The following is a 26,033-nucleotide window of genomic DNA, read 5'->3' as shown; positions in this document are numbered from 1 at the left end:
AGACTCAAAATCTTACCAAGAATATTTTATTTCTAGTCAAAACTAAATACAATTAGATGCATCACGTAAAAAATAAAAAATTGGCAGTGGAGTCTAAAAAAAGAATACTTACTCCCCTGACAAACTTTTTGTCTCCTTATTTCAAGTAAAAATTAGCTTGAAACAAGTGAAAATGGTCTTAAAACAAGGTGACGAGTCTTATTTTTTTTAAGATTTTGAGTTTTTGCTTTGTGGGTGTTTTTTTTCAGTTGAAAAAAATATTGTATGATAATGAGTTTATCATCCTTTCTTTTTTGGTGTTCCAACAGTGTTGTTTATTACTCAAATCAAAAGGGGACCTTAAACAACTTATTTCTTCTTTAATAGAGCTACAGACTAGCCAAAATGTTTTTAATATTCCTTTCCTCTGAGATGAAATACTCAAATTGTATTCATACCGTTACAAAAGGTCTGTGCTTTTCTGACAATAAACCAGACTTTTATAATGTATTGAATAAATAGATAATAATAATAATAATGTTAATCCATCCATCCATTTTCTGTACCACTTATCCTCACTAGGGTCGCGAGTGTGCTGGAGCCTATCCCAGCTATCTACGGGTGAGAGGCGAGGTACATACTGAAGTGGTCGCCAGCCAAACGCAGGGCACATATAAACAAACAACCATTCGCACTCACATTCACACCTACGGGCAATTAACCTACCACGCATTTTTTGGGGATGTGGGAGGAAACTGGAGTACCCGGAGAAAACCCACGCAGGCACGGGGAGAACATGCAAACTCCACACAGGCGGGGCCGGGATTTGAACCCCGGTCCTCAGAATTGTGAGGCAGATGTTCTAACCAGTCGTTCACCGTGCCGCCTAATAATAATAATAATCATATTTTGGGTCGTCCACCAAATGGTCTTTTTCAAGGTCTAAAAAGTTCAATCTAATTTCAGAAGGGTACTTTCCAAAATGAGGTCGTGGGCTCAGCCCACCCAAAGTACTCAACCTAGACTCGTCCATGCTCCTTCACGAAGAATGGTTTATTTAAATAAATAAATAAGTGCCTCTAGATTCAGAGATCGCCCTGGTCTTATGAAAACAACTTCAATCATCTAATAATGTGCCACATTTTTTGACACGAGCAGTAACGGCGTTATTACTGAATCTCAATGATTTGTTGGCATAAAAAAATCTGTCTAAATTTTTGTTAATGAGCATTTCCCCTTTGCCGAGATGATCCATCCACCTCACAGGTATGACATATCAAGATGTTGATTAGACAGCATAATTATTCATGGATCTCATTTGATGTGCGCCCTGCGTCTGTTATGCACAAACATTAGCAGGGACACATGAGGCAGATTCATTCTACATCCGTAAACTCATGTTTTAAGACGCGCCATACGTATGTGTGTGTGTTTGTGTTGGTGAAGAGCTTCCACACACAGCAAATCATAAGTATAAGACAAAGAGAATGGGGGGAGGGCAGGGCCGGAGCCGGGAGGGTCCAGTAGACAAGTGCAGAAGCAGAGCCTGGAATGAGAGAGCGAGGACAAAGGAAGGGTCTGCCTTCACACCTCTGAGTCGCGGGAGGAAGAAATTACACCCCCAACTCAGATTTTTTGTCTAAATTTTACCATTATGCGACCGCACCCTAATCCATTAAAAACGATTCCCAACTTTGAAACAGAGATTAAGTACACGAAATGAGCTGGTTTCCATCTTGGTTCTGGCCTATCACATAATATTGTCCAAAACAACATTATTTCATATCTGTAGCTTAAAACACTGTTGTACAGTCCTCGTGAACAGACTCCTCGCCATACCTGCATAATCAGCACATTAATGACACAGAAATGATGGGGCACATTCAGGGAACTCACGCAGGCCTTTACACGTTCATACAGACATGGGATTTCCAGAATTTTGTTATTCATTCTCAACACAAATAATACAGGGGAACAAGGGGTCCCCTTGCAGTGTTTTTGGTCTCTACTGGGGGGTGACCGTCTTCTGTCAATGAGGAGTGACCCCTTGTTCTCACCAGAGAGCATTTTGACTGCAGATCAAAAGGGGGTTGTTCTGTGGTGAACAGTCATGACTCATTCTTCTTGTTTAAGTATTCTGCTGAGTCAAGACAGACATCCTGGTGGCCTGTGGGCCTCATCCAAGGAATGCTGGGGGTCTTGTGGTGTCATGTGTGTGTGTTCCGGGTTTTGTCTTCCCCCCTGTTTCACACACACCTGCTCCTGTGAGCATCTTCACCACCTGTGCCTCGTTCACCCTAATTACCCCTTGTATTTAACCCCTCTGGTCCCGCCTTCCAGGCCCCCTCCTCCCTCCCGGTTTGTGGATGGGGGCCCTGTCTTCTCTGTGAAGCGGCTGTTGTCATCTCGTCGGAGGGGGAGGGGGTTTCAATATCTGGTGGACTGGGAGGGCTATGGGCCTGAGGAACATTCATGGGTACCGTCTGCGTTTATCATGGATGAGTCGCTCATTCGGGACTTCCACGTTGCGCATCCAGGGGCCCCAGGGCCGTCTGGGGTCGGCCGTTAAAGGGGGGGTACTGTCATGTGTGTGTGTTCCGGGTTTTGTCTTCCCCCCTGTTTCACACACACCTGCTCCTGTGAGCATCTTCACCAACTGTGCCTCGTTCACCCTAATTACCCCTTGTATTTAACCTCGTGTCTCATTCCCTCTCGTTGCCAGTTCGTTGTACCTTGTCGTGGCGTTCCAGCATTCCTTGTTTCCACGTCACAGACTCACAGTAAGACTTGACCCTGTTCCGATTATCGACCTTGCCTCTTTGCCTCATGTTTTTGGATACTGTTGCCTTTCTTGGTTTGCCTGCCTGTGTACCGACCTTGCCCGTCTATTAAACCTCTCTTTTTGGAAACTGTCCATTTGTTTTGGAGTCGTGCATTTTTGGGTCCTATCCTCTGTTCCGTTCATGACAGAACGAACTGGCCATAACATGGACCCAGCAGACTCAGACCCGGTGTGCAAAGCCCTTCAAGCGCAGGGTCAACGCCTCTCGAAGCAGGATGAGCAGATTGCTGCTCTCCACCTTCATCTAGAGGGACTGTCAAGGCATCAGGACAATATGATGAGACAGGTGGCCTCGCAGTTTGAACTTCTTATGAAAATTATTCAAGAAGAAACCAGTTGGCACCACACCCAATACCGCCACGGTATTTCCATGTGAAGTAGTAACCATGCAGCCACCTGCAACCTCCGCTGCTGTCTGCCCACAGCTCTCTCGACCGCAGAGGTTCCCTGGAAATTCATCACGCAGTGCGAACTCCACTTTGAGCTGCAGGCAGCTGCCTTCGCCACCGAGCGGGCAAAAATCGCTTTCGTCATTTCCCACCTGACTGGTCGTGCGGAGGCGTGGGCTACTGCTGAATGGAGCCGCAATTCCGCCGCGTGTCATTCATGGGCTTTTTTTGTAAAGACTATGGAGCAAATTTATCAATTTTCCACTCCAGATCGTGAGGCAGCTCGCTCCCTTGTCACCTTACAACAAGGCAAGCGCAGGGTGTCAGATTACGCGATTGAGTTTCGCATTCTAGCAGCTGAAAGTCATTGGAATAATCGGACGCGACTCGATGCCTTTTTTCAAGGATTATACCCCGTCGTCAAGGATCATTTAGTCCCGCTAGACCTGCCGACCGACTTGGACACTCTCATCGTTCTTGCCGTAAAAATTGACAAGAGGCTTTTGGATCGCGAGCTAGATGGAGATCGGCGGAGGGCTGCGTCATCGCACACTTGGAGGACGAGCCTCGGTGACCAGCCAAACCAAGGCAGATCCCCTGGTTCCGGTCTCAACCCACTGGCTAGCGTCCCCACAGATGAACCCATGCAACTGGGCAGGTTCCGTCTCTCCCCTGAGGAACGTCAACGCCGGCTGAGTGAAGGGCGGTGCTTCTACTGCGGTCAGTTGGGTCATTCCGTGAGCAACTGTCACATCAAAGTTGCCGGTGCTGGTAGCAAGGGCACGGGAGAGGTGAGTCTGAATTTAATTAAGGAAGACCCTACACGGGTTCTTCCTAAAGTGACACTATGCTCTCTTGATCAAGAAATTCATACACCTGTATTAATTGACTCTGGTTCTGACGCAAACTTACTCAACTCCATCCTCGTTCGACGTATGCACCTTAGAACCTTTGAAATAAAACGCCACCGCAACACCTATGCTGCAGACGGCAGTTTTATGGGCAAGATCACTCACCGCACCCAAACACTCACATTGACATTTCCTGATTCTCACTCGGAACGCATTAGTTTTCATGTTTTTGACGCCATGAATCATGACCTTATCTTAGGGAACCCATGGTTGAAATTACATAACCCCCACATTGACTGGTCCTCTGGGCAGGTTATGTCATGGGGCAGCAATTGCGCCCGGAACTGTTTCAAGCCGCCATGTGATGCCAAGGACAATCCACAGACCCCATCTGGGGTTCCTGATTTATCTCAAGTGCCCACCTGTTACCAGGATTTTAAAGACGTTTTTTCCAAGTCCAAGGCCAAATCCCTTCCACCCCACAGACCTTATGACTGTGCTGTTGACTTGCTGCCTGGAACCACACCCCCACGAGGGAGGTTGTTCTCTCTTTCAGGGCCGGAACACAAGGCCATGAAGGAGTACGTGGAAGAATCACTGGCAGCCGGGATCATTCGCCCATCTTCATCCCCTGCGGGAGCAGGATTTTTCTTTGTGGACAAGAAAGACAAGACCCTGCGACCCTGTATCGATTACCGGGGTCTCAACGAGATCACGGTAAAAAACAGGTACCCTCTTCCTCTCATCTCCACCGCCTTTGAGTTCCTGGAGGGAGCCAAGATTTTCACCAAACTGGACTTAAGAAATGCATATCATCTAGTCAGGATAAGGGAGGGGGATGAATGGAAAACAGCATTCAACACACCAACGGGACATTATGAATATTTGGTAATGCCTTTTGGGCTTACTAACGCTCCAGCTGTTTTCCAGAACCTTTTCAATGATATCCTGCGTGACATGTTGAATGTTTATGTTTTTGTTTATTTGGATGACATTTTGATATTCTCCCCGGATGAGGAGACTCACATTATTCATGTCCGCTTTGTTTTGCAGCAGTTACTGCAGAATCAACTATATGTCAAGGCTGAGAAATGTGAGTTCCACAAGGCGTCCGTTTCTTTTCTGGGTTTCGTCCTGGCTCAAGGTGAAGTCAAAATGGACCCTTGCAAAGTCGATGCAGTTATTAATTGGCCTACTCCGACGTCACGCAAAGATGTACAAAGGTTCTTAGGGTTCGCAAACTTCTACAGAAAATTCATCAGAAATTTCAGTTCTATAGCCTCTCCTTTGCATGATCTTACCTCGCCACACAAACCTTTTGTATGGAACCCGCTTTGTCAGGCAGCTTTTCAAAAACTTAAGTCCAGCTTTACCTCCGCTCCCATCCTTACTTTGTCAGATCTCAAACAGCAGTTTGTGGTAGAAGTCGATGCGTCTGATGCCGGAATAGGAGCAGTGCTCTCACAGGAATCTCTCAAGGATGATAAATTACCTCCACTAGGGGGCACAGACTCCGTTTTTAGTATGGACAGATCACAAGAACCTTGAGTATATTAAAGCTGCTAAAAGATTAAATGCGAGGCAGGCTAGATGGGCTCTGTTCTTCACTAGATTTAATTTCACGTTATCCTACCGACCTGGTTCTAAGAATGGTAAGCCAGATGCTTTGTCACGTATTTTCTCCGAAGAGAATTCTTTGTCCGACCCTAAGACTATTTTGCCCAAGTCATGTTTCATTTCCGCTTTTGTTTGGGACATTGAAACTGCGGATAAAGGGGCTCTGAAAAACACTCCTAGCCCTGAAGATTGCCCTGAAAACAGGCTTTATGTGGTTCCGACCTTAAGGGGAAGAGTCATCCACTGGGCTCACACGAACCGAACTGTATGTCACCCAGGCATTGCCAAGACGCAATCAGTGGTCGAACAGCGCTTTTGGTGGCCTAATGTTAGGAGGGATGTTATCGATTACGTCAATGCTTGCCAGGTATGTGCTGCTAACAAGCCCTCTCATCAACGTCCTTCTGGGGAGTTGCGACCCCTGCCAATACCACAACGTCCTTGGTCAGACATTTCCGTAGACTTTGTGACAGGATTACCGGCCTCTAAAGGCAATACCACCATTCTTACAGTTGTTGACAGGTTCTCTAAGATGGCACACTTCATTGCACTTCCAAAACTCCCCTCAGCTAAAGACACTGCCGAGCTAATGATGAATCAGGTTTTCAAGTTCCATGGTTTCCCCAAGAATGTGGTGTCTGATAGGGGTCCCCAATTCATTTCGCAATTTTGGAAGGAGTTTTGCAATCTCATAGGTGCTACCGTCAGTCTGTCATCTGGGTTTCATCCTGAAACCAACGGCCAAACCGAGAGGCTGAACCAGGACCTGGAGACTGGGCTCCGATGTCTCGCTTCACAGGAGCCGCGATCCTGGTCTCAGAAACTGGTTTGGGTCGAATTCTCCCACAATTCCCTCCCCTCTGCATCCACTGGTCTATCGCCTTTTCACGTTGTGCATGGTTACCAACCATCTCTGTTTCCTGCCATAGCCCCAGAGTCCACAGTTCCAGCGGCATTAACCTTGGTGAGACGCTGCAGGAGGACCTGGGAGCGAGCCCGCCAGATGCTGCTGCGCCAGGGACGGTCCTACAAAGCCGCTGCTGACCGTTGGAGGACTACAAAGTGGGTCAGCGAGTTTGGCTCTCGACCAAACATATTCCACTCCGGGTGGAGTCCAAGAAGCTCGCTCCCAGGTTCGTTGGGCCCTTCCCCATCACAAAGATCATCAACCCTGTCACCGTGAAGCTGAGGCTCCCAAGGTCGATGCGGGTCCACCCTGCTTTTCATGTCAGCCTACTCAAGCCAGCCCGGGAGTCCCCTCTGGATACTGTTGCCTTTCTTGGATTGTCTGCCTGTGTACCGACCTATGCCCGTCTATTAAACCTCTCTTTTTGGAAACTGTCCATTTGTTTTGGAGTCGTGCATTTTTGGGTCCTATCCTCTGTTCCGTTCATGACATGTGGGGTAGATTTAGAAAAGCAGGGCAGGCCAGTCTTTTGTGGTCTTTGTGTTGAGTCTATCTGTGTCTGTCTGTCTAAACCCTGTTTATGGCATAGACATATGAAGATATTTGCAAAGTTAAAAAACCCAGACTCCTTTAAAAAAAGGATTGTATAGGAAAACAAGCTATCATTAAAATAAAGTGCAATAATTGCAGTAGTAATAATGTATTAATGTTCTTTTTGAGACTGAATTTAAATTGGTTTGTTTTCAAATTTGCAAAATAGTGTGAATCATAAAACTTTTATATGGTGGCGGTGCACTTATGCAGTTGTTTTTAAATGTATGTCAATCATATGGTTGTGGTAATACTAAAAAAATTTAGATGTAGTGTTTGTCATTTTCTTCAAACGGCAATATGATTGTGACACAAGGACAGGAAGTAATATTTTCCAGAGCTGTATATTAGTATACAAATTATAATGGATGGAACTTCTCCCATCAAGTTAACTGTCATTACCTGGTATGTGATATTGAGTTGCTTGTTGTCCACAGACAGCAGCAGAATGTCTTGAGGGAAGAGAATCATCAGTCTTTCTTGGAGGCCCTACAAGAACAAACCAAACTTCTAAAAAACATGTTTTGCAAAGCGACAGCAAGTCATACGTAATGTCCTAAATACAGTGCCTTGAAGTTCCAAAACTCAAATTTGGAGAAAAATATGCACACCCACAAAAAAACAACAACAAAAAATTAAAAACATACAAAAAAATAATTCAAACGTCATCATACATGACATCTATATTAATTCCCTATAGGGGGCAGGCTGGGCTCAGCCCCTTGCTACACTGGCGAGAGGTCGACTGCATGACCTTAGCCCAGGGGTGTCAAACAAATTTTTGTTGTGGGCCACATTGTTGATATGGTTTCCATCAGAGGGCCATTATAACTGTGAAACCATATAAATGTTTCATGGGCTCATCATATCAGTGGCGCTGGTCAATAGAGGGTGCTCTGGCGCCGCCCCACTGCTGCTGACTCACCTCGAAAAAGGCAAAAGCGAAATAATGAAAATAAAATATTACATTGAAAATATTACAAATTATATTGTATATACTGTCTCTAATGTACAGATTAGAGACAGTGGCACTGAAGAGACAACAGGAAGCAGAGCTGGAGGTGGCGGAAATGAAGATGTTGAGGTTCGCTCTCGGAGTGACCAGGTTGGATAAAATTAGAAATGAGCTCATCAGAGGGACAGCCAAGGTTCGATGTTTTGGAGACCAAGTTAGAGAGAGCAGACTTCGATGGTTTGGACACATCCAGAGGAGAGAGAGTCAGTATATTGGTAGAAGGATGATGAGGATGGAGCTGCCAGGCAAGAGAGCTAGAGGGAGACCAAAGAGAAGGTTGATGATGTCGTGAGGGAAGACATGAGGGCAGTTGGTGTTCGAGAGGAGGATGCAGGAGATAGGCTCTCATGGAAAAGGATGACGCGCTGTGGTGACCCCTAAAGGGACAAGCCGAAAGGAAAAGAAGATACTGTATGTATATATATTTTTCGACGAGGAGTGGGATAAATACCGTATTTTCACGACCATAGGGTGCACCGTATTAAAACGCACAGTCTCAGTTACGGGGTCTATTTCTGTATTTAACACATACATAAGGCGCACCGTATTATTGGGCGCAGGCATGATAAAACATACGCTAACTTAAAACATACGGTAGCATGCATGCACGCTGAAAACAATGTTTTTAAAAAGGCAGCGGGAGCAAAATTGAGTTCGGTTGTACTTTATTGAAGTATTTAACAATGTACTCACGTTATTTTTTTTCATCAATCCTCATCCACAAATCCATCAAAGTCCTCATCTTCTGTATCCAAAATGAACAGCCGGGCAAGTTCTCCAACAAACACACCAGGTTTGAGTCAGTCTCGTTGCCGTGCGAAAGCTCAACCAGGTATCCACAATCCATTCACAAATTGTGGCGTAACTCGCCTGGCGCTGCCTTCTAGTCTTATTAAAGCTGTGTTCGCCATCTGTCATCCATGGCTCCCACGCCGCTCACTTCACTTTGAACGCCCTGTTTACACGGATGTCCAGCGGTTCGTCAAGCCTCCCGGAATGATGGCAAGCCCCGAGTTATTGCACTCAGTCGAATGGTGACTGTAGAGACGCTTCCAACTCTTCCACCTCACCTTGTTTCTGCGTTTTCTTTTTCTTTTTTTTTCCACGGAAAACTCAGCTTCGTCTTCTTGACTTGGCAAAGCTCGTTTTCCTGCTTCCTCCACTTGCGAACCATGGATTCGTTGATCTTGAATTTTCTCGCGGCTGCTCGATTCCCATGTTCCTCCGCATAACTGATAGCTTGCAGTTTAAACTGAGCTTCGTAAGCATGTCTTTTCGTAGGTCACATTTTCGGGGGTCCTTAGCCAAACCGATGTTGTTTTGCACAATGCACACCCCGGAAATGCTGCCAGTCAGTCAGGCGGTTAAAAAAAAAAAAAAAGAAAACACCCTGGCGCGGGGGCGTGGCTTTAGCGTCCTCCTTCACACACCCTCCCCTGTCCTCAGCCACGTCCGCTTTTCTCTGTATAAGCAGCGTGTCGGCAGTAAATGCTTAAAAAATAAAAAGTCAAGCGGAGCGCTCATCACGCAACAACATTTATAGATGTTGGAACTCGGTGCACACATAAGGCGCGCCACATTATAAGGCGCCCCGACGTCCATTTTGGAGAAAATTTAAGACTTTTAAGTGCGCCTTATTTTTATTTCTGATATTTTCAGAGATTGAAGTGAGCATGGGTAGAAATGGCCATATAAATTCACAGTGCTGTGAAAAAGTATTCGCCGCCTTCTCAAATTCTTATATTTTTGCATAGTTTCCCCACTTTGTTTAAGATCATCAAACAAATGTACATATCAAAGAAATATAACCCAAGTGAAGTTAAGATGGTGTTTTAAATGATTTCATTTAGTTGGGAAAAAAAAATATTCAGTTACCTGGCCCTGTGTGAAAAAGTAATGGAGATTGTCATTACCACGAAGATGTCCCCGCAACCAGCGGAGACTTGAGTCACCATTAGATCGCCACCTTGTGTCGAGGCCAGTGAGTTATCCCCTTTAGGGCAGATCGGTGTTGTCTCATTGACTCACATCAAATGTTTGACATGCACAGTTGGTCCTCGTGAAATATTAAAGATATTGCTGAGGTAGGGTGTTGGATTCCAGCACCCTTTAACATTAAACACGGTTACTGTTAAACGCTCCCATCTACGATCTAAGGTTTGGGAGTGGCAGGGGATGCATGCATGTACTAAGTCGGTCTACTGACTAAATGATAGCCTTCATGTTTCTGCCCATCTTTGTCCTGGCTTGCTTCACATACAGTATTCCGTTCTGTTTCTTTGTTGTTGTTTTCCTTAATTCGAGGTTCCATGGTGGTGACAGTTTGAACTCTTGAAAGAATTACAGAAAATTCATTCATTTTGGGTTTTGAAAGTTGATCAAATCGACGTTAGACCAGCATCATAGAAAGAATTGTGGTTGACCTTGGAAGTACCACAGTTCTTGAGTCATGCTGTTGAGGTCATAGAAGTTCGCTGTTTGTATCACATTACAGCCAGATAATAATGATGATACCTGTCTTTGTGTGTTGATGATATGGACCACTGAGATGTATCCTGGCGGGCCCATGTGTTGTATAGGCGAACCCTCCCACTCCCATATAGGAGCATGTATCAAGTATTTCTTCAGCTCCTCTCTTTTCCAGTGCTCATCACAAGGCAGCTGCAGACACAACGTAAGAAGAACTGAAGAAGGAAAACTTTATCCTGTTCACTCATTTGTACATTTTTGATTAGATAGTCATTGGTCAGTCCTTACCAGAAAGGAAAGAGCACAGTGAGAAGGACTCATTGGTTGAGTCATAGACTTGGATCTCCTGTCTTTTATGTATTTCATCCATGTCTGTAATTCTGCAGCATTAGAGCATATGAAGATCTTAGGTTCCAACATTGAACCTGTACAACACAAAGAACAAGACACATTACTGTGCTACCTGATGCCCCCATGCATAATTTTGCACACTAATTGTGAACCACCACACTACTAATGTCAGCAACTAAATGTATTTTTGAAGTTCACCTCCAACTTAAATTAAATCAATGGCAAAACATTTGACAAAATCCTGTACCAAGTATAACGTTTTTTAGTAGTGATAGGTTAGAGTTTTAGCGTTATGGTGTAGTTCGTTGGGGGTCGGATTTGTGTAAACTTTGGAATAGGATTGATTTGTGTTTTATGTTCTATTTTTTTGCAATGTTGTTAATGCAATACTGTATAACCTTTGAGGTTTTCCACTTGGGTAAGGACTTCTATATGTTATAGTTTGTCTTGAATGTGTTTCATCAAAGTTAGCCTAGCTGTTCAACTAAAATTATCCAATATTTACCAGAACCAGAAGACAATGATGAATTGGATTGGACCATGTTGCACACTTACTGCTGATCTCAAACATGTGAGGTGACTGGGAGATGTCACGCACCATAGGGATGACCTGAAACGAAAGACCGGAAAGTGGAAGCATGCCCTGAGAAAAATAAAAAAATCACTTTGGTTAGCCACCAGATTGCAACATATGTAAGGACAAACAAGAAGAATATGACAGTACCTCATAAATGAAGTCTTTCTGTGTGTGATCCAGGGAGAGGAGCAGCAGGTGGAAAGAGAATAAAACCAGGAAATGCTCACGCTTCTCCTGTGTGGGGGGAAATGAATGTGATGAATAGAAATAGATAATGAGTATGGATAAAAAAAATAAGCAGAACATAACAGAAATGTTTAAACAAACAGAAATACAACTTGAACGCTAAGAGCTGCTGTTGCAAAAGGGTTAGGTCTGTTTATGATATCGCCTTTGAAAGGTCGACTTTTTTTTTCCCGGAAACATTGCACATTTTGTTCTGAGAATGACTTGAGAAATGGCACAACCTAGTTATCACTACCTGTTAAAAATGTTCTTGATATAATCAAGCATTCCGAATTTCATAATTTCAACAATATGCTAAATATATGATTGAGGTCAACAGTCTTAAGTGTGCAGTTTGACCAAGTGTATGTAGTCTCGTCCTCCTATCTGACCTGAGGGTATTTGCAGTGCAGACACGCAAGGGAGGAGTGTACGATCTCTCCATACATGTGAGCAGGTCGACCCTCCCAGCCTTTGATTGGCTGCTGGGAGTAGATCCTCTGGTGCAGTTCCTCTCTGCTCTTGCCCCACAGCACCGCCTACAGACACAAAAACTGAATCAGACCATATTGTCAATCTTTTGGAAAATGACCTGGATTTCCCTGGCAGAACAGTGACTAGGGAGTTAACGCGTTTGCCTCACAGTTCGAGGGCCTGGGTTCCAATCTCGACTCCGGCCTTCTTCTCACGAGTTAGCATGTTTAGCCTATGCTTGGGTGAGTTTTCTCCAGGTACTCTGGCTTCCACTCACATTCCCAAAACATGTACAATATGTTAGGTTCATTGACTCTATAAATTGTCCATTGGTTTCTTGTCTATGTCCACTGTGATTGACTGCCACAGATACTTGCGACTTGCTTTACAAATAGTTAAAACTTGACTTTAGACTTGGCAGCCAAGAAACTTAACTTGACTTTGACTTACACTACATGACTTGACAAGTCATCTCATTTGAAGTTGGAAATCTGCATTTTAATTCAGACAGTTTGCCTTTTTTGGGGGGGGGGAAACATTTTGTGGGGTCATTCGCACCAACCTGGAAACACAGTCTGCATTGTTGCACACTTACTAGGGTGAAGTAGCCACCTACATGAAAAACAAAAGAAGGCCCTCCAAAGATAATATAATTTGAATTCAAGTATGTTGTCGATGAAGTCTGCAAAAAGAGGATGGCAACCTGCATGGTTTGCTACTCGCGCATGAAAGACACAACAAGGACGACGTCAAACTTCTTCCGTTATTACAAAATTCAGAAAAGACAGGTAAGCTAAATTAATAGTTTAGCTAGCTGGTCAAACATTACGTTTCATAGACTGATTTGGGACGATTACAAATAAATATGATATGATTGTGAACGTTTTAGTACAGCTAAGCTGTGTAACTAGGGAAGGGACGGTTTATGATAACTGACCGAACCTTTCTTTTCAGATGATCGACGCGCAAAACTCTTTTTTTCCTCTCTCTCTGTTGCTCTCATTTACTAATGAGGCGAAGCAGTGTGCACTCCACAACAGAATATAGCGCCTAGAATATAATGCTAACCGCTCAATGCAGAAGAGTGAAGCGGCATCGCTAGTGGGCAGTGGTGGACATATTTATATATAAAAATTAAAATAAAATAAAAAACGGGTGTGGAGACGTTTGCGGGCATGCCGAAAGAGCCGGCACTAGAAGATGTCAGGTGCATTCTAGGTCTGCTGTATCAGATGACTTTGCATTATGATCACAGCGCTAAAAAAGCTTTTCCATCCTTACTAAGTAGAGTGAATATAATTTTCATACTACTGAACGTTTATTGTAGGCGTCACCATTAAAATGTCATCTGTTGTGTCAGCTCTGTGATAAAGCTTTCTGCACTGGTGGTTTTATACCACATCATATGAAACATAACCTTTAATCTAATGACAATTGTCAATTGTCCACAGTCAGTGCTTCTAAATAAATTAACAAACACGACTGAGTGATTTCATTAAAGTAGAGGACACAGGAGTATTTCAGATTTTATTCAAATTACTTCTTTTTGAAGGATGGCAACATTTTTATGTCATGTATTATAAATCTCTTTCATTCTCCATTAGCCCATTAGGTAATCTAATCATCCAATTATATTTGCTCAACAGAAAATAGTCTTGGCTGTTGTTTAATGGTGTTCTCTTAAGAACCGTGGGAGTTACAAGGTTGTCACCACCAAGTACACAGCATAGTTTGTTCAGAAATAAAGTTGAGTTAAATTGAGTTTGAAATACAACTTTACAAAATTCAGTACAATAGATTCAATCAATCATAATATCACTTGCTCATTTAACTTTTTTAAGGTGTGAATACTTTTCTTCGTGTTATGATTTGTAGGGGAAAAAAGTCAAAAAACCTTTTATTACCACTCGAATATATGTTGCGACTGGAGCAAGATTTTATGACGAGGCTTGAGACTTGCTTAAACCAAGTAATGACTTGACTCGACTTGCTTGGAATTTAGTGGCGACTTGACTTGCTTCATTTTTTTCCCACAATGACTTGGGACTTGAAGGTTATGACTGGAGACTTGCTTGTGATTTGCACATATGTGACTTACTCCCACCTCTGACTGGGCACGGTGTACCCCATCTTTTTCTCAAAGTCAGCTGGAATAGCGACCCTCATGAGGACAAGTAGTATGTAAAGGGATGGATGTCTGATTCAGACTTCAGAGTAGGGGTTCTCAAACTTTTTAGGTCAATGTACAGTATACAACTAAAAGCCATAGGAATTATGTAAATTTTTAACGTTTCAATCTAAATATTCATGACCTGTTTAACGGAAAGGAACGTAACCCAATTAAATCTGATTCAAATATTAAGTCATCATCTCTAGCTAGCGCATGTAGGGATGGCAGATTTATGTGATGATACGGCACAATTGTATCAGAGCTTTTAATTGGTCCAAAGCTAAAGTAGGGAGGAGTAATTAGTGTAGTATGTTTGTACATGTAGGTACGCACATTTTATAAAATGATACAACAAAATGGATTGCAAATTTTGCAGACCTCAAAACGAGGCTCGCACTCCCCTCTGGGTCAGGGCATCCCACTTTGAGAGCCACTGAATTAGAGGACTACACAGTAAGTACACAAATAACAAATTACAAAAAGGAAGTCTTTAATATTCACATAATTTTTCATGTGTGTATTTCAAATTAGGGTTAATAAAGCATAGAATGTATTTTCACACTATACATTAAACAAACCTGCTTTTTTTGCTTACTTTGTTTTTAATCTTCCGGTAAACTTTATATTTTAAAACATTTGTATGCTGTAGTAGTTGTGTACAGATGTGGTTTCATATTACTCAAAGCCCTTTAAAGAATCCTCCATCCTCCAACAATTTTAGTCCAACTATTGAAATGACTTTAACTTCCTTTAAACTTTGAATCATACACAAGCAGTGCAGAGGGAGTCATTGACTGACTGCCATGGAAAACTACAGTGTGTATAGAACCCGATCTTGTGGAAGTCATCTTAAATAACAACAGTCATGTGAGTTGCGCAAACGGCTTTGTCACTGCAAACACGCACGCACGCACGCACGCACACACACACACACACACGCAGACGTACAGTATGAGTAATTTGCTCCTCCAGGTGTGGTACTGAAGTGTGCTGTGATGGCGGCGGCTTGTCGTCTCTGCTGCTCCTCGCTGACAGTTGAAGCCTAGTCGCTCCCAAACTCCACACCCTAACAACACAACGACATTCAAATCTGTGAACAAGGACACTCAGCACGTACGGCTCGGGTGTGACTTGAGTGGGGTTTTTTTGTCAATTGGTCAGTATTGCGCTCTTAAAACAAGGCAGCCTAACTGACTGCCATGAGTCCTGCCTGCAGACATAATCAGATTATAACCAGACCAGACACACAAACATTAAAACATACACCCTTTACCCTGTTTGTGTATAAAAGGTGTGTCTGAATGTCACTTCAGTGGCACAATGGTAGTGATCTTGAGTTTGATGATGAGGCAAGCCATAGTCATTCAGAAATGAAGGAAAACGTCAAATACTCATTTAATCCTGCCTTCATCTGGCTCCACCTCAAAGTTTCATTCTCAGGCCCCTGCCGCTCCCCTCCACAAAGGTAAATTCAAATCTGTTAAGTAGTTTTTTTTTTTTTACATAATCCTGCTAACAAACAAAGTGTCAACTGTAATCAAAAACACTTTACAATCCTTGGTGGAGGCAAGAAATTGTTGATTGAGGTGGTTAACCAGGTTAAAGACAAAGACAACAACAATAAAAACACACTCCTGGGCATGATTATTATTAGGTACATATAATATAAAAACATCTGAAGGTCAATCAAAAAAATATCACTAGTTTTAGGCCTTAGAATAATTCAAATATGTAGTAATAATATAACTATTACTATATAACTTTTTAGTATCCCAACTATTACATGTAAATCATTTTCATGCTCTAGCCCACGATACTAGTTAAACATGAAATCCAACCATCCATTTTCTGTACCGTTTATCCTCACTAGGATCACGGGCATGCTGGAGCCTATCTCAAACCGGACTGCCCGGAGAAAACCCACAGAGGCACGGGGAGAACATGCAAACTCCACACAGGCGGGGCCAGGATTTGAACCCCGGTCCTCAGAACTGTGAGGCAGATGTGCTAACCAGTCACTCACCGTACCAGTTAAATATATATCAAAATTAATACCTGACAGTGCCAATGAATAATATCGCTTGATTTCAATATGGTAATGTTGTAAGAAATCGGGTCATTTTCAGTTTTTGATTTTTAAAAAAATATATATATATTAAACATTTTACAACTATTATTAAGTATATTTAATGTTGTGGTCTGTATTTGTATTTTATATTTATTTTCTGTTTTTCTCCAAGTCGTTGGACAGTTGTGATCAAATATGCGCACTGATGCTACACAGTCTTGTACATAATATTTAGGATGAGCTTCATGCTACAGTAGTGATGATTAAACACACACATGCATGCACGCCCACACAAACACAGACTGGCGGCTGCAGTTGTAGATTAGCCTCTAGTAATCTTCTAGCCTTCGAATGAGCAGGGATTTGTCCCATTATTGTCGGTTGTATTAGCGCCCTCCATGCTTTGGCCATTGTATTGTTCAAATCTCCTAATCACATAAGTGCTGCATCAATGAGCTCCCAAGTTTGTTTTGCGTAAATATGAGACAATTAGTTCACAATGTGCTGAGGGCAGCAAAGCATATGGATGTGAGCTGTTGTTCTGAACATGGTTTGCAAGATTCTTTTAGGGTGTCCATGGTGTCCCAGGGCCGTTTCAACTATTTTTTGTTTGTTCAGCAGCTTTTCTAAAGCTAAATTGAAACCTGACCCATATTAGAACATTGCTTAGGAGAATTGGGGGCACAATGAGAAGAAAACAATTATAAAAGGTTCAATCATAATGGCACTCTGAAAAGTAATCTTTTTATCCATTTCTATTCATGTAAAGTTTAGCCTTTCAAGACCTACATTGGTGCATACTCATTTTTGTCAACATGGAATTAATTTATTGGGCAAATGTAATTTTGGTACATGGGCATTGATGGATCAAATTTTAATAACCCACAATTTGTCTTGGCTAGTATGCCTTAGAAAATGTTAATTCTGAAAGGAAAGCCCATGTTTTCTAACCAATCTGTTTTAGTGAACTAATTTATGCTCAGTACTGTATTTTGGATTGGTTTAGGATTTTAATAAACAAGAGGTAAAGAAGTGGGTCCCGCATCCTTCAATTCTTCTATGCGTCCCCTCGATGGAAAAGTGTGGACACCCCTGATTTAGATGCTTTAACAATGCTGTTGTCACCCCCACTTACCACTTGTACATCAGTTAACATGAGAGGGTGTGCGGAAGGAGGCCAAAGAAGACCACAAAGGTTGAAAGAGGGAAGGCCCTAAGAGGGAATGTGTGCTGAATTCCTGCTGCAGAATGTGACAGCAAGCACCACCAATCTACATTTCTCAACTACACGCAACAATTATTTTCATGGCTTGTTCAAGTGTATACACATCTTACCCTAAATGGTCTCCAGAGAGTTCCAGGAGCTCGATCTCATCAGGACCCACCTCATCCACACCGGTGTGCCTCTGGGTCAAACTGCAGCATCCCATTATGGACCAGGTTTTCTCCTCCTTTCTTGCCCTCACCCTGTCCTACACAACACTGTGAGCACCATCTCCTCACCGTGTGTTTGCCACATTCAAAACAGGCACAAACACACAAGAAGGGCCAAAAAAAGGATATTGGGTAAAGGAGAAGAGGAGGAGGAGCAGCTGCTAATCTCTAGTTCCCCCCTTTTTTTTCCACCAGCGCATACTCTATTTCTATCCAGCCTGGCACATGAAAGGTGTTCAGGCGTCTGAAGAGGAATTGAAGAATGTTGAAGCACAGTGTGGTTTGTTTGTTCCTTCCTTCTTGTCAGCTGCATCTCCTTTGGTTTTGTATGTCTCTGACATAAACACCTGTCTCGAAAATAACTGTTTGGATGTAGTCAACCTGCCTTGGAAACACTGGTTTCTGTTTATTTTTGTGTTTCCATACTACTTCCCATTCTGATTTCCAAATTTTATTATTATTATTATTATTATTATTATTATTACAAGATGATTCATCAAGCAAGCAGAGCAGCTAGAATCGCAGGTAACGTGAACACATTCGGAACCATTCATGTCTGCATGTTGTTTGCATGATCTTCTGTTTGCTCAAACTGACTCATGTCACATGACAGGATAACCATTCCAGAAAATAAATATATGGATTTAAAGGTCCCGTATTTTGGCTATTTAGCCGGCACTGAGTGACTCTCTACATTGACTTAGTATATAAAAGTGTCAATTTCATTTCCAAAACACCTTGGCTTCGTCATACGAGTGTCCATAAAAGGCCCCTCTGACAGCTACTTTTGTTTGACCCAGTTTTGTATCTGCTTTGTCCAGATTTGGGTAAGACTGCCCCTTTTCCTCTGATTGGTTGCCTTCAGCGGTCACGGTGGACGACTGGTTAGACTGTCAGCCTCACAGTTCTGAGGAGCAGAGTTCAATTCCCGGTCCCGCCTGTGTGGACTTTGCATGTTCTCCCCGTGCCTGCGTGGGTTTTCTCCGGGCACTCCGGTTTCCTCCCACATTCCAAAAACATGCATTAATTGGAGACTTTAAATTGCCCGTAGGTGTGAATGTGAGTGTGACTGGTGGTTTGTTTGTATGTGCCCTGCGATTGGCTGGCAACCAGTTCAGGGTGTACCCCGCCTCCTGCCCGATGATAGCTGGGATAGGCTCCAGCACGCCCGCGACCCTAGTGAGGAGAAGCGGCTCAGAAAATGGATGGATGGATGGTTGCCTTCATGTAGAAGACCCACTTGTGATAGCACACGTGTTTGTTATGTTGACAGCACTGCGTGGCTGGAACAGAGGGCGAGACAGGTGACACGGAGAGAGCACTGGAGGAGGAGAACACAATGGGGTAAGCACAATCACAGGGAGTTGAGTAACTTACAAGAATTGTCATGAGAGTTGGCTGGTGTACCACAGGTGTACGTCAATACTCTGGCGCCGAACTCTTGGATCAGGCTGGGTTAAATACAGGCAGTGATGAGTACTGATGAGGAACAGGTGCGCAGGTGAGGGTGTGGTGGTGACCGGAGAGAGAGAGAGAGGGGCGCCGTCCAAGTTCCAAAAAAGGAACTGTAAGTGACAGACTATGACAGTACCCCACCCCTCAACGGACGCCTCCTGGCATCCTCCCAGGCTTCTCAGGGTGCGCAGCATCAAAGTCCCTAATCAAGGAGTAATCCAGAATGAGCTTGCGAGAGATCCAGGAGCGCTCCATCCCATACCTTTCCCAGTCTACAAGAAACTGGAACCCCCGAGACACCGTAAAGGCAGGATGATTGTCGATGACACGGGGGGGAGGATGGGGTAAGGCCGGAGGGCTAAGATTGCTGGTGGAGACGGGTTTTAGGAGAGAAACATGGAATGTTGGGTGGATCTTGAGAGACTGCGGAAGTTGCAATTGAACTGATGTGGGATTGATGATCTTAGTGATCAGAAAGGGACCAATGAAGCGCGGAGTGAGTTTACGGGATTCTGTCTGGAGCGGGAGGAGAGCCACACCATCTGACCCACCTTGTACTCCGGCGTGGGAGAGCGTTGAAGATCCGCCAACCGCTTATTCCTCTCGGCAGACCGAGATAGAGCCCCCCTGACGTCCTTCCACACGGCCTGGAACCTTCACAGGTGATCCCTCACCGCAGGAACTGCCACCGTATGCTCCTGTTCCTTAAACAGTGGAGGTGGAGGAAACTGTAACATGCCATGAAAGGAGACATACCTGTAGCGGAGCTGGTGAGGGAGTTGTGGGATAGTCAATCCAAGGGAGAAAGGTAATCCAGGAGTTGGGATTACATGCAGTAACGCAGCGAAGAGCCGACTCAAGATTCTGATTTGCCCGCTCCGACTGGCCGTTGGACTGTGGATGGTATCCAGAAGACAGACTGGCTGCTGCGCCTACCGGCTTACAGAACTCTTTCCAAACTTGGGATGATGTCCAAGGAAATTCCGTGGAGTTTAAACACATGATTGACAAGGAGGTTAGCGGTTTCAAAAGCAGAGGGCAATTTGGGAAAAGGTACATAGTGAAAACACTTGGAGAACCGGTCAATAATGGTGAGGATGTGGGTTACCTTCAGATGTGGGTAGGCCAGTGACGAAGTCCAGGGAGATGATGGACCAAGGGCGGCTCGGAATCGGGAAAGGGCGCAGCTGGTGGTTGATGTGAAGCCTTGCCTCGGGCACAGATGGAGCAGGCAAGGATGAATTCCCGGGTGTCTTTAACTCGGCTGGGCCACCAGGAGTGTTGTTGAATGAACTGGATGGCGCGGGTGATTTCGGGGTGGCAGGGAAGCTTAGAGTTGTGTGCCCACTGGAGAACGTCAGAGTGCGCGGAATTGGGCATGAACAACGGGTTAGGAGGTCCGGTCTTGGGATCCGGTTGTGACTTCTGAGCCTCCTTAACCACCCGTTCAATCTCCCACGTGGCAGGAGGCAGGAAGTATGGGCTCTGGCTTGAAGGGGGGGAATGGAAGCGAGAGAGGGCATCAGGCTTGCTGTTACGAGAACCAAGGTGGAAGGAGAGGCTGAAATTAAATCGGCTGAGGAATAGTGCCCAACGAGCTTGAGGGGTATTCAACTGTTTAGCAGAACGGAGATAAGCAAGATTTTTATGGTCGGTCCAGAATATCAAGGGAGTAACGGTCCTCTCCAGCCAATGCGTCCATTCTTATAAAAGCCCAAACAATGGCTAACAGTTCCCGATTTCCAACCTCAAAGTTGCGTTCCGACGGAGAGAGGCGACTGTAAAAGAAGGCGCAGGGATGAGGTTTCTGGGATTCAGGGTCCTTCTGGGCGAGAACGGCCCCTGCTCCAGTGTCAGAGGCGTCAACCTTCACAACGAATTGGAGGGGGGGGGGTCCGGAGGGTGTCTCAGGATGGGGGCACTGGTGAATAGTTCTTTGAGGCGCTTGATGGCTTGGGATGCAGCAGGAGTCCACTGGAAGGGGGAATTGGTGGAAGTGAGCCTGGTGAGAGGTATGGCCACTTTGCTATAATTACGGAGGAATCTTCGGGAGAAATTGGCAAATCCCAGGAAACGTTGCAGCTCTTTATGGGTCGAGGGAATGGGCCAATCAACGACTGAATCTTCGCTGGGTCCGGTTGTAGTTGTCCCTTGGCGATAATGTATCCCAGGAAGTGCATGGAGGTAAGGTGGAATTCGCATTTCTCAGGCTTGACAAAGAGACGGTTCTCAAGGAGACGCTGAAGGACTTGGCAGACATGGTGGCGATGTTCTTCAAGAGAGCAGGAGAAAATGAGAATATCATCCAAATAGATGGAGATGAACCGGTTCAGCAGATCACGGTGGATATTGTTGATAAAGGTTTGGAACACAGCAGGGGTGTTGGTTAACCCAAAGGGCATGACAAGATACTCAAAATGTCCGAGAGATGTATTGAAGGCGGTTTTCCATTCGTCCCCCTACTTAATGCGAATGGTTGGTGTTGCGCATGACCAACTTGGTGAATATTTGGGCGTCACAGAGGGGTTCGAAGGAAGGGTGTATGAGGGGCAGTGGCGCTTTGTTTTTCACGGTAATGTCATTGAGGCCTTGGAAGTCAATACAGGGGCGCAGAGTGGTGTCTTTTTTATCAACAAAGAAAAATCCGGCCCCCAGGGGGGAAGAAGAGGGTCGTCGGATAAGTCTGGAGGCAAGGGAGTCACGGATATAATTTTTCATGGCTTCCTTTTCTGGGCGGGAAAGGTTATAGAGGCGGCTGGAGGGGAGAGGGGCAGCAGGTCAATAGCGCAGTCATAGGGGCGGTGGGGGGGGAGTGAGATGGCAAGGTATTTACTGAAGACAGGAGCAAGGTCGTGGTATTCTCGCATGAAGAGAGGGGCGGAGCTGTCAACTGATCACCACCTGGTGGTGAGTTGGCTCCGATGGTGGGGGAAGATGCCAGTCCGACGTGGCAGGCCCAAACGTATTGTGAGGGTCTGCTGGGAATGTCTGGCAAAATCCCATCAGAAGGAGTTTCAACTCCCACCTCCGACAGAACTTTGCTCATGTTCCGGGGGAGGCTGGGGACATTGAGTCTGAGTGGACCTCCGTTGCTGAGGCGGCCGACCAGAGCTGTGGCCGTAGGTCGTCAGTGCCTGTCGTGGCGGCAATCCCCGAACCCTTTGGTGGACACCAACGGTGAGGGATACCGTCAAGCTGAAGAAGGAGTCCTATCTGGCCTTTTTGGCCTGACTCCTGAGGCAGCTGATGGATACCGGCTGGGCAAGCAGAATGGCTGGCCAGCTTTGGTGGTCGCTGAAGCAAAAACCCGGGAATGGGAGGAGTTCGGTGAGGCCATGGAGAAAGACTTCCGGACGGCTTCGAGGAAATTCTGGTCTACCATCCGGCGTCTCAGGAGGGGGAAGCAGGGCACCATCAACACTGTGTATCGTGGTGATGGGGCGCTGCTGATCTCGACTCGGGACGTCGTGAGTCGGTGGGGAGAATACTTCGAAGAACTCCTCAATTCCACCGACACACCTTCCCATGAGGAAGCAGAGTCTCGGGTCTCTGAGGCGGGCTCTCCTATCTCTGGGTTTGAGGTCACCGAGGTGGTTAAAAAGCTCCTCGGTGGCAAGGCCCCGGGGGTGAATGAGATTCGCCCGGAGTTCCTCAAGGCTCTCTATGTTGTGGGGCTGTCCTGGTTAACACGCCTCTGCAACATCGCGTGGACATCGGGGAGAGTGCCTCTGGATTTGAAGACTGGGGTGGTGGTCTGTGGTTTTCTTAAGAAGGGGGAACGGAGGGTGTGTTCTAACTACAGGGGGATCACACTCCTCAGCCTCAGCTACACGTACATTTTTAATTGCTGAATTAAAGTCACACGAAGATTGTTTTATGTCTGCTCTCTGGTGCCCAGTTGAAAAGTATAATAAACATTTAAGCTTTTTTTTTTTTTTTTTTTTTTTTAAAAACAGGTTAAGTTAGTTACATATCAAAAATTCAACATTGAGCTCAAGTAAATGCCACCCTTGGTGCAAATGTTTTTGTTGCATGTTAAAAGTAATTTCCCACACCCCACTCTGATCTTTATGCTACATATTAGATTACCCTTGAATAATTCAACGAGTAGCAAATATGTTGAATAGTCAATATGTAACTAACCTGAAGCTGAAGAAAATGAAGACGAAGTCAAACCACAAAATGTACGCACGATAAATGTAATACAATAGGTGTTAAAACTTTGTCTCGAAATAAAAATTACACCATAATTTTAAATACTGTACACAACTATGAGTGACAACACATGAGGTGTCCTGGCAGGTTCATCAATATTAAACACACTTCAAAGCACTTCTAGATTAACTAATTAACAACACTCTTTTCTGGTGGCAAATTTTCATTTGACTGGGACTAATGTATTTCAGTAGTTCAATTCAAAAAGTGAAATTCATGTTTGTATAGATTTATTAAACTGAAATATTTTTGTTTTTCTTTTGACATTAATGATTATGACTTTCAGCTAATAAACCCTTCATAAAAAGCATTAACTATTTCTGTGTAGTGAATCTGTATATCGTAGTTTTACTTTTTGAATTGAACTACAGTACTGAAATAAAATAAGTTTGCCATGATATATTTATTGAGACGCACCTTGAGACGCATATCAGACTAAACATCCATCCATCCATTTTCTTTACCGCTTATCCTCACTAGGGTCGCGGGGGTGCTGGAGCCTATCCCAGTTATCTTCAGGCGAGAGGCGGGGCCAATTGCAGGGCACATATAAACAAACAACCATTCGCACTCACATTCACACCTACGGGCAATTTAGAGTCTTCAATTAACCAACCATGCATGTTTTTGGCATGTGGGAGGAAATCGGAGTGCTTGGAGAAAACCCACGCAGGCACTGGAGAACATGCAAACTCCACACAGGCGGGGCCGGGATTTGAACCCCGGTCCTCAGAACTGTGAGGTAGATGTGCTAACCAGTTGCCTACCATGCCGCCACTAAACATACTTGCATTTATTTTAAAAGTGACTGTTTGTCATGACTACGCGCCGCTGATGACTAGAACACATGGTTCTCTTTTCTTGTTGCTTCAACATATCCTCACCTACGGGTTTGTGCTGCACTGTGCACATGCTCAGTTTGAGTTCCAAACGACTTTGAGGCTTCCGCTTGAACAGCTGAAGCTCTGCCCACTGACCCGGGACAGAGCGAAGGGCTGTCCAGAGATGTAGATGGTGTCTCAGTTGCATTGTAGTTCACTGACTTTTTGGGTTTGGTCTTTTGGCTCTTTTTGGTGACTTTGCGGCCTTTTTCAATGTGTTCGTTGGAATCCGGGCTACAGAGTCCATTATACAAGACCACAAACTCTCCCTGACAGGCCAAAGGCAGGATCTGCTTTCTGAGACGGCACTTGTTGAAGATTTCAAGAGTTAAATCTGAAGAGGAGCAATCAAAGAATTGACACTATGGAAAGGGCAAATGTGCTTGTCAACTCTGAATGAACGTACCCAGCGTCTCCGCTACAGTGCTGGGTATCACCTCCTTCAGCACTTCGCAGTTCACATGGAGAGCTGGATTACAGTTCATCTCCAAAAGCCACACCTTTTTTCAAATAGCACATATGACTTGGAGTTCAAATACAGTACACACAAACAACATGTACATATTCTCGTTGGATGCTTCCCCCACCTTGAAGTCCTCGTCCACTATGAAGTCACAACCTATGAGGTCGAAGAAACCCAGCCTACGGTCCAACTTGGGTTTGACGGCAAAGAAACACTGTGTCATGATCTGCTGCATGCACCTCTAAAGCACAAAGAAATAAAGTGATCACTTATTTGAGCTGCACTGGTAAACACTAAACTTTACATACATCATTTACGACACGCCTCGGCCAAATCATTAGGTACCCTTGCATACCTTAATGAAATCCAATACAAGGGCTATTAATGCTTTGTTATTACACTGTACTGCAGGTGATTCCAAAACTATGTTTTCCTCAATTAGCTAGATGATGCAGTGAAAATATTAGAAACGGCTCTTATGATACCGCAACCACAGCAACAAACATTATTAAAGCAAGGCGAGGCAAGATTGATTAAAATTATAGCTTGAGTTGAATAACATTCACTTGACCAAAGATTGTAAGATTGTTGGAGAATTCATGGATTATTACAAAACTGAAAAATAATCCATCCATCCATCCACTGTCTATACCGCTTATTCTCACTAAATTCATGGGTGAGCTGGAGCCTATCCAAGCTGACTTGAGGCGAGAGGCATGAAGGTACACCCTGGTCTGGTCGCCAGCCAATCGCAGGGCACATACTGTATAGACAAACAACCATTCACTCACATTCACACCTATGGACAATTTAGTCTTTATTTAACCTAAGTAGTATTATTTTGGAATGTGGGAGGAAGCCAGAGTACCCAAAGAAAACCCGTCAAACACTGGAAGAGCGTGCAAAATCCACACAGGAAGGCCCACACGTCCAAAATATGAAATTCAATTAAAAAAAAAAAAAATTAAGATTTCGTATGAAAAGTAATGGAGTTTAGTGCAGTGATTGGAAGTTTTTGGGGTAAAACAAAAAAATAAATAAATAAATGAAAGAACATAAA

The 26,033-nt window shown here is 44.3% G+C and overlaps 1 protein-coding gene and 1 long non-coding RNA gene across 5 annotated transcripts in view; one reads left to right on the top strand and one right to left on the bottom strand.

Annotated features, from left to right (window-relative positions):
* LOC133483284 (uncharacterized) overlaps positions 1 to 6,983 on the top strand; it is a 104,911-nt gene extending 97,928 nt beyond the window's left edge. The window contains exon 3 of the long non-coding RNA XR_009790074.1: positions 6,608 to 6,983. This is a non-coding gene — a long non-coding RNA (uncharacterized LOC133483284). The remainder of the gene's footprint in view (positions 1 to 6,607) is intronic.
* LOC133483248 (uncharacterized) overlaps positions 1 to 26,033 on the bottom strand; it is a 59,011-nt gene that overhangs the window by 5,960 nt on the left and 27,018 nt on the right. For 3 of the 4 annotated variants that reach the window (XM_061784206.1, XM_061784187.1, XM_061784214.1), the window contains 10 exons: positions 25,098 to 25,214; positions 24,917 to 25,010; positions 24,514 to 24,844; positions 15,406 to 15,523; positions 12,206 to 12,352; positions 11,736 to 11,822; positions 11,567 to 11,654; positions 10,949 to 11,085; positions 10,706 to 10,852; positions 7,579 to 7,665 (listed from right to left, as the gene is read on the bottom strand). In XM_061784206.1, the coding sequence (XP_061640190.1) occupies positions 7,579 to 7,665; positions 10,706 to 10,852; positions 10,949 to 11,085; positions 11,567 to 11,654; positions 11,736 to 11,822; positions 12,206 to 12,352; positions 15,406 to 15,523; positions 24,514 to 24,844; positions 24,917 to 25,010; positions 25,098 to 25,214 (1,353 nt within the window). The remainder of the gene's footprint in view (positions 1 to 7,578; positions 7,666 to 10,705; positions 10,853 to 10,948; positions 11,086 to 11,566; positions 11,655 to 11,735; positions 11,823 to 12,205; positions 12,353 to 15,405; positions 15,524 to 24,513; positions 24,845 to 24,916; positions 25,011 to 25,097; positions 25,215 to 26,033) is intronic. The other variant, XM_061784195.1, reaches the window with a different exon arrangement.

Source organism: Phyllopteryx taeniolatus, chromosome 1 (genome assembly GCF_024500385.1).
Source record: "Phyllopteryx taeniolatus isolate TA_2022b chromosome 1, UOR_Ptae_1.2, whole genome shotgun sequence".
NCBI classification, from domain to species: domain Eukaryota; kingdom Metazoa; phylum Chordata; class Actinopteri; order Syngnathiformes; family Syngnathidae; genus Phyllopteryx; species Phyllopteryx taeniolatus.
This window is presented reverse-complemented; position numbering and strand designations above follow the sequence as displayed.